The sequence below is a fragment of the Platichthys flesus genome, chromosome 7, assembly GCF_949316205.1.
Source record: "Platichthys flesus chromosome 7, fPlaFle2.1, whole genome shotgun sequence".
NCBI lineage: Eukaryota > Metazoa > Chordata > Actinopteri > Pleuronectiformes > Pleuronectidae > Platichthys > Platichthys flesus.
The window spans coordinates 12,520,844-12,530,242 of record NC_084951.1 but is presented as its reverse complement, the minus strand read 5'-3'; the positions used below and the strand labels follow the sequence as shown (position 1 = coordinate 12,530,242).

Here is a 9,399-nt window from a genome sequence, read left to right as displayed (position 1 = left end):
AAGAGGAGAGGAAGAAAAAAAAACACACACACTAATGTCCACAACCTGCATGAGAAGATAATATCTGCATTCACTGAGAACACAAGTTTGTCCGGGAACTGTAACGTCCCATCTCTACGTCGGCGTGTGCAGCGAACAGTACGAGCTGTAGCTTAGGGGCTAGCACTGAAGCTAGCAGCATATTGTCAGTGGGTTTAATGGCGAGAACAGCTGATTTCTTTCACCTGGTAAGTGGAGCCCTCGCTGTGAGCTGTGTGTGCTTTGGGTTGTGGTCTCCTGTGTGTGCGGGGCTCTGTGCTAGAGAAGCGGGTGTTGACCTTTCCGCCTCGGCAGGGAAGCAGCGGAGTGGCGACGTGTTGTGAGAGCAGCGAGCAATGGTGCAAGGACGGGGGAGCGTCATCACACCAGGTGGACGCGTGTGAACGCAGCCCGAAGCTAAACCTAATCAAAGATCAGGGGAGACAAATAGAAGAGCACCTGTTTGTTGTGGATCTGATCGGTCAGATCCCTGTGTTGCAGTGCATATGAGGGAAATAAGTGATGAATAGTATTTTAAAAAATCGGTTTTAAATAATAAATACACAGGCCATGAATGGTGTGGGAACTAATTTCGGCTTCTGGCTAAACATGATCAGGTGACTGGGTCATTCTGATGTGTGCTTTATTGCATGCTCGTCGTGAAATACTCGAGAGATAATGTTTTTAAACTCGGGCTTTGTAGTGTTTGTTTACATTTCTTCGGTCTCCACAAATGCCTGGAAACGAAATTTCGTAATATTTCTGCAAGGTAGATAAAAGAAAAAATTATCTTTTTGAATAAACGAATAATTGGAATGAGAGTTGAGTTTCTCGATTTTGATGTTACAAGGCTGCAATCTAATGGTTCAAGAGCACGACAACCCTGCCACACACACCATGGGCCTGCCATTTTGTCAGAGCAGGCAGTAGATGAGTCCAAATGCAAAAAACAACACCAACAATGAAAGTTACTGTACGGAAAAGGGGTTAAATGAATGCACTGCAAAGATTCAATTCAGAAATTAAATACGAGATAGGGATGTTTCACTAAGTTCAAGCAACATTATATTGGCATTTGTCAAACCAATTACATTTTTAGAACAAATCATTTGAATTTACTGTATCTAAATACATACTTCTATATGAGAAGAAGTTATAAATACATGTAGTTAAAATAGAAGATTCCAAACCTATAGTGTCAACAGTGTTGTCTCAGAAAAATACATGATTATGGTGTGTATAGGGGGGGGGGGGGGGGGTGGCAGTTGATAGGTGTGAATGTGGTAATCAGCAGGTGATGTATGTATGGTGGCCCTACCAGGGTGGATGAAGAAATCCTAAACTGGTTAGCTGTACTCACTGGAGACACCTTTTCAACTTGGAATGAACAGATCTACTCAGATCTAACCTGAGGGACAGAAGCTAAAGTTACCAAGACAGGACTGTCCACTCTGACCTGTTTTATCTCTCACTGTTTTGAGCAAATACATCATATTACAAAGAAAAGAAAGAAAAAGTTAAATTTTTCAATCCATTCAACCATGCCCTCTGTCTTGCACTGACCATTAAAATCTAAGATGGTGTGATAAGAATTCTAGTCTTTTAATTTTTCTGTTAACTAAATGCATGATTGAATTTATGTAGCATTTAAGATATTAACCATACAGGGCGGCTTGCGTTCAGTGGGTCGAGCGGGTCGTCCACTAATCAGAATGTTGGGGGTTCGATCCCTGGCTCCCCCAGTCATCATGCCATGTGGCCACATCCCCTTGCAGTGTATGATAGAAGAAGCGCAGCATATAGTAGTGCTGTATTAATGTGTGTGTGAATCGGTGAATTTGGCTTGCACTATACCTCCTCTACAATAATGTTTAGGGCTAATTCAATATGCCCAAACAAATAAAATATACATCAAGATTATCAAAAGAATTACATCAAGGTATAGATATTGGTATTTAAACAATATAATGTCCACCTGTCTAATATCATATTTTACAGTACACGTGTCTGATTTAGTGATAAATATATCCCTCTTACAGATATATTTAGTTAAACAATATAAATATATATATATAACAATAATTTGATTAGGAGAACAACTCAAATAGCAGTTTTAATTTATTGATTTGCATTGTAAAGTCTCAATGATTAGACTGCACAGATGTATATGATGTTTTAACATTTTAGTTTATTTGATGCAATGCTAAATTGCAGGACTGCTATTTAATGATGGTTTAATAACAGTATTTTTTCATCTATTTAACAGGTGTGATATCCACTGGAGTCTTGTGTGAAACCTACATCAGAAAACTGGATCTAACTTCCACAGCAGATGGAGGACTCCCCTCACTCGTACTGTTTCAATCTGGAAACAGTGAGGATTTAGAGGAGGAGGATATTTATCAAGCTGAAACTAACATGGAACCAGACGTGATCAAGTCTCTACACCCAGATCTTCACAAACAACCCCAACAGGACACTGAGATAGTGTGGGAGGCTTTTCCCTGTCAGCACTGTGAGAGACATTTCAACAGCAAACCAGGCTTGGAGCGACACATGCACGTCCATGCTTTGGCTAACAGCGAGGAGCATTTACATATAAGCAATAACGGCAACATGTCTTCAGGCACAACTCAAGGGGAGTTACAGCCTGAGAATATGAAGCCCTTGGATTCTGTCATGCCACATTATACTTCATCCCCCGCAGGCTCTCATACTCCCTTGTTGACAGCCGGAGACCACATCGCTCAGCCAGACGAACAGGGGGAGCACCTGCAACTTGCTGGTGAAGATAAACCCCAGCTGCCTGTGGAAAATCTTGAGAGGACTTTCAGTGAAACGGCTGAACAGATAACACAACTTGGTAAAAATATAGCATCTGCAACTGTTCTGCAGAATGCAGGGCAACGAGCACAATACATGCTAGATGTCTCTAGCAATATTTCAGAGAATCTCAGCTTCTACATTGATGGAAAGATTGTGTCAACAAGTACAGTAAGTAGCTGTGAAGCAGCTGAGGCTCATTCAGGTTCCTCGGCTTTAGTTGGACTGGATGCCCTGATTCTGGACCCTGCCCAAATCAGCCAGGTTCTGAATACAGATTCAGTCACAGAGATACCTGGTCAACCACTGGCTAAGAGAAGAACTGCAACACCACCTCTTTTACCACAAATTAAAACTGAGCTGGAGTCTGAGGTGGTGGTGTCGTCTTCTTCCTCTTCATCGCCTGTTTCATCTTTGATTGAGAATCTGCTTCCCCTGAATACAGAGTCCACCGTTTTGCAGAAAGAAAGAACAGTGTTTCTGTCCCCAAAGCTGAAGCAGCTTCTGAAGAAGCAGGAGGCCCTTAATCCGACACTCGCCCTGATCACAGAGGGTCAGAAGCCCGTCTCTCTCTCCGTCCTTCCCATCGGAACAGGAAGGTTTAAAAGACGAACCGGATCTCCAACAAACTCAACATCCATCGAAGAAATGCCAGTGTCAGACACCGGAAATATTGTTGCTGAAGGAACAGGACAGATGGAGACCCAGCAGATCTCCCCTGTGCCTCTAACAGCTAGTGAGAAAGATGATGCTACACCACCTGTGGAGGAGCCAGCAGTGAAACCCGGCTCAACGGAGAGCTGGCCCCCCATGACTGGTGGCAATTCCTGTAACCAGCAACCACTGGATCTCTCTAATACAGTCAAAAGAAATGAGGATTTAGCGTTAGCTGATGCTGCGCTGGATTTAAGTTTGCAGAGAAGGCTAGGCGCATGTGGACTGACAATAAATTTAGTCTCACAGGCAGTTTTGACAGAAGAATCATTAAATTCATGCATGATGGCGAAATCCTTCATGAATATGGGAGAGCAAAATGTAAGCCTGGGAAATCTAGAAAATTCTTTACTTACCGACTTTGCCATAGTCACAGGGTCAGAAATAATGACCTCGGTTGAACCTATGGCTGAAGGTCTTGTTTATGGACTTGCCCTACCCCCCGGTTCCCTTACCCCATCACCCGCCTTGCAGCCAGCCTCACCGTGCACTATTGCCTTTGCCTCCCCATCCTCGCACAGCATGCTCACTTCTACCCCTTCATTAATCACAGTTTTGGCTTCATCACCCCATATTACAAACCCTTCAATCCAACCAATCCAGATGTTCGCTCCAAACATATCTCCCGACCCTTTGGTAATCTGCACGGAAAATTCACTGAATCGCACTGAGTGTGATTTAACCGCTGCATTTGCCGGAACAAATCCTGCAAACCTTGTCACTCTCTCCCGACCACTGGACCCCACTTTAAATCTACAGGGCCACATGTTTCTCACTGATCAGATTGCTCTCAATCCATCTCTAGTTGAATCCACTGCTGTGTCGGAGGTACCATTCACACCTACTGTAACTTTAAGTGACTCCTTCCTCAACTCTTATAACATAACCAGCAACACAGTGTTGATTGAGTGCACAATTTCCCTTGAAACCCCAGGCTCTGTGGATCCCGCTGCAATTAGCTTACAAGAAAGCCCTTCTGAGGCTCCAGTACCTACACAGATGGTCGTTGATCACATCCAACAGCGACAGATTATATCAGATGCTCCAACTGTGGACCCCACCATTCTTGTGTCCTCCATCGCAGAATCAGTAACTCTGCCCACCACCACCTCAGCTGTATCTGATTGTCCTCCTGTGGCTGAGTCGAGTCCCAACCCGGAACCGGTTGTTAATGCAGAGCCGTCCACCACGAAAGAAGAGGAAGCTGCTGACGATTCTCTTTCCGCATCTGCGACACCATCACAAACTTCACCTTTAACTGAGAAAGCGGAAGAGGACAATTCCTCATTTGACGTACCAGGTGACGCACAGCAGCAGACTTTCACCAAGAATTTCATCTGCAACGTGTGTGATAAGCTTTTCCATTCAATGAAAGAACTAGGCCAACATGTTGGTGACCATGCTGATGAATGGCCCTACAAATGTGAATTCTGCGTGCTGCTCTTTGGAAAGCCCTCCGCTCTGCTCGACCATCGATCAAGCCTCCACGGCGTTGGCAAGACCTACGTTTGCAGCGCGTGTACAAAAGAATTTGTCTACCTCTGCAATCTGAAACGGCATCAGGAGGAATTGCATCCTGGCCAGCAGTGCACGTTCACAGAAGAGGAAAAGGGAAAACTAAGACCTCAGAACTGCAACAACTCGACAAAGGTCAGTGTGGCGCCGTCAGTGCCCCACACTTCAGAGGAAGCCGAGACTCTGGTGAAAAAGGAGGAAAGCGAAGTAGATGTGGCCGCTGAGGAGTTGCTCACAACCATAAAAATAATGGCCTCAGATGGAGGGAAAATCAAAGGGCCTGATGTCCGGTTGGGCATTAACCAACACTATCCCAGCTTTAAGCCTCCTCCTTTTCCTTACCACAATAGGTCGCCTGCCGGCTTGGTTGCTTCAGCCACAAACTTCACCACCCACAACATCCCACAGACCTTCACTACAGCCATTCGCTGTACCAAGTGCGGAAAAAGCTTCGATAACATGCCAGAGCTACACAAGCATATTCTCGCGTGTGCAAATGCCAGTGATAAAAGGCGATACACACCAAAAAAAAATCCCATCCCTCTAAGACACTTTGCAAAAACTCAGAATGGAGTACTGTCGACGACTAATTCTACTAACGGGCTCAATGCCTCGAACAGGGCCAGCCAGTCAAACAGGTCCAAACCTCACCAAGAGTCGCCAATAAAGATGAAATTCAAATTAATGAACAAAAGGAAGAAAAAGTTTGTCCAAAGGGTAATGCCACAGAGGAACAAGTCGGTTTCTTCTTCAAATAAAGCACCGTCTACACAGGTGGATGTGCAGGTATTTGTCTGCCCACACTGTAACCGGGAGTTCTCGATGCGTCGCAGCAGAACCAAACACATGGCCGTGTGCCCCAAGAAACCTAAAGAGGTGAAGAAAAGAAAAGAAGGTGGAATCTCTTTGACAAAGGAGAACAACGACCGCCTGCACCGAGGGATCTCTCGCGATGAACAGAAACAACAGGCCTCGCCTCAGCATAAAACTCGATTCCAGACGTCTAGCCTCGCCAAGAGGCCGGCCATCCTTCCAGTGCAGACTGTCTTTTCAAACAAGAGAAGTAAAATAATCATAAAGGAGAGCATGCAGCCCAAACAAGAGAGCCCAACTCTCAATGAACTTCCCATTGTTCGCACTTTCAATCCCTCCATGCGCCAGTACAGCCGAGTGCAGCATGGCGTCAAAGGAATCCCTATTAAATTCACCATAGTGAAACCGCAGCAGACTGCACCACAGAAGGATGAGCTGCTTCCCGCCCAGAGCCGAGAGGAAACCACTGGAGGCGTAACCAGCAGCTCTGAGCAGAGCGTGAAGACATGAAGACTGCATTGTGCTCACCAGAGGAGCAGAAGGTATTTAAATTGAATCAGAAAAATTATTTGGAAAAATTCATAAAATATACATTTGAATTATGTTGTGAGAAAAGCAAATGTATGGTTGTCACAGGAGTTTCCTATTTGTATAGGTATCATAGGTAAGTGAGTATTGGACACATATTTGCCTACAACTGTGTTAAATTAAAATAAGTAGAATATCTTAAAGTGACGAGCATAAATACAACAAAACAATAGATTATACTTAACAGGCTAACTACAAGATGAACCCACTCTCATGGTGACTGTAGGAATGTATGTGTTTGTATTTGCAGATGAATAAGAAGGCCAAGTTGACACTAACTTAACTACTGTCCACATCATTACCAATCCACAGTGTGTTATGTTTTGTCCCTTTCAGGACCCTGCTGTCTGGAACTCCTCACACGTCTTCAGTCATCCTCAAGGGAGACAACTGCTTATCACAGAGTAAACCTGATAGATGTCATTATACTGTACAATAACAAGGACTGAATTCAGAGCGGATGAAACCTATGACTGGGGACACTGCAGTGAGTGGATGTGTTTTTTTAATTTGAGTATTTAAATGCTTTTGTAGTAACTTGAAGCTTCGTAGGTTTATCCTTTGTCCTGAAAACTTAAAGTCGACAGCTTGGATTTGCACTTTGAAGTTAATCTGCCTGCGACATGTCACAAATGGGGATACTTAGAGAGGGTGGTAAGTGGCAGTCATTTTCAGCATGCATTTGCACTTTTCCTTGTCTGTTGTCTGTGGCCTTTTGTTTGAAACTCCTACTGCATGCTCCGAGCTTGTACTTCAGCTTCATTCATTTGATTTAAGATGATTATGTTGATGTGATTTGGCCTTAAACAATGAATCTAGTGTTGATCCGTTGATGTCATTGACCATAACCAGTGTAATGACAGGACCGAATCGTGAAATCAAGTTATATGTTCTATATAACATTGGCTACAAGCTACCAGTTGAAATTCATGTAGGGTATCAGCACCGTTGCTTATTATAAGGGAAGTCAGTGTTTTCTGGTGTGAATGTAACATTGAGTAGATTTTCAAAATGATGTATTATCCGCTCAGCCCAGTTGACCTGTATTTATATGACGGATTTGACATTAATACTGATAATGCGCCATCAAATGTAAATGATGGGACTAAATGTGGCATAAAAGCGATGAAGAGTAAACAGTTCGGTAAAGTTAAGTGTTTACCACATGCAGGAAGTTACTTTGGTGGTCTAGCCAAAAAGATTCACCCCCACTTTAAGAGATTTATTGTGTATTTGTCCCTTTGATTGCAGCTGAAAATGCAGATTACTTACTTGAAGAATGCCTTGATGTGCAGATACATATAAAATAGCATTAATTCCTTTAAAGAATGGAAGTGTGTGAATACAGTGGATTGTCCAATTTGCATACTGGTCTTGTATTAGATTTTCAAGCTCATAAGCTTTTGCGAAAAAATCAGGTTTAGATGTATTGACTTTGCAAACCCAAACAGAAGGACTTAAATATTAATATACACATAAATATATATAAGTACAGTTTGGATCAAGGCTGCTTCTACAGGGAGAAGTGTTTAATTCTGAAGAGCATCAACTAATTCCAGCTTTTGAGCATCAACAAATTCCTGTCAAAATATGATTATGTGTGGATTTTCTTCTCCGTTTAATGATTAGAGATATTCATGTTAGAAGTACAGCAGGTTCAAGTGTCTCTATCATCTGGAGTGCACATGCTCGCCATCATAAAGTACACATCTGTTATCTGTGAGTTGTCACCAGTGTACTGTGTTGAGTATGTATACTATATTCCAACATGTATAAATCACAACAGATCAATTATGGGGCTGAAATCCTGTATGCAACCTGTTTGTGACGACTAGTCACTGATCTCAAAGAATGAGCGTAAAGCATTGTATTTGTTTGATTAGAATTTATGTAAACTACTGATTTGCTGATTCAGCGCTATACAGGGTAATTATTTCATTATGATTGAACTGCATTATATTGATTTAGGCAAACGAAGACTTGACAATGTATCTGAAAGTGTAATGGTACATCTATTTGAAATCTGCCTTTTCGAAATGTGTTAGATGTACAGGAGGGTCTGGAAGACTGTTATTTAACTGTGAAAAGTGCTTGTAGCATTTCAAAGTGTAAATTGAGTCATGTATATTTATTAATAATTTAAAATCACGTTATCAGTCTTTGGATGGTTTCTTTTTATGATTTGCACTAATGTTTTTTCAAGGGAGTGTTCCAAATAAATGGAGAATGTTACGGTCGATGTGAAGTTTATCAATAATATTATTCAGAGACAAAGAGGAAGAATTTGAGAACACTGTTGGAAATTATGTCATAATATAAGTGATATAAGTTTTGTATTTGACTGTTTAATGAAGACTTGAACCATATGTAGTTAACTGCCTGAAAGCAGTGTATCAAAACTATCCACATGGTGGCGCACTTTCCTTACTTAAACATCCTGAGCAGTGTCTTCAGTAAAGATATGAATTTATAATACCACTGCATCACTTCCACACGCCCTACTTCTGTTTGAAAAATCCATGTTCATTCCACGTGTGTTTTTATGCAACTTTTAAAGTATTATAGAGTTTAAAATCAAGATGCTTAAAGTCTCTGTATAGGGATCCAGATATATCATCCTGTGACCTGTTATATGGCAAACTGTTGAATAATTATGTAATGGAGAGGTTTAGATGTTAATATTGATCTTATTTTTAGACATCTTCATTTAGAAAGGAGGCAAAAGATAAAAAAATAACTACTGTGCAAAAAAAGATAAGAGGCAATAATTATGTACACCCTTAATCAAATATATACATTTGCATACATAACTAGAATTCATCTGGACATCACACAAGATATTTCCAGCAGCAGCGTCTTGACTTTTTCAAACCACCAGATGACATAGTTTCCTACTCAGGCTTTAAGTCACTTATTGGTATCATTTGT

General features: G+C 41.9%; 1 protein-coding gene across 1 annotated transcript; it reads left to right on the top strand.

Annotated features, from left to right (window-relative positions):
- On the top strand, nt 1–8,708 carry prdm2a (PR domain containing 2, with ZNF domain a). Its single transcript, XM_062391934.1, has 3 exons — nt 1–227; nt 2,285–6,425; nt 6,808–8,708. The coding sequence occupies exon 2, from the start codon at nt 2,437–2,439 to the stop codon at nt 6,391–6,393; it is 3,957 nt and encodes a 1,318-aa protein (XP_062247918.1). The 5' UTR covers nt 1–227; nt 2,285–2,436; the 3' UTR covers nt 6,394–6,425; nt 6,808–8,708.
- The last annotated feature ends 691 nt before the right edge of the window (nt 8,709–9,399 follow it).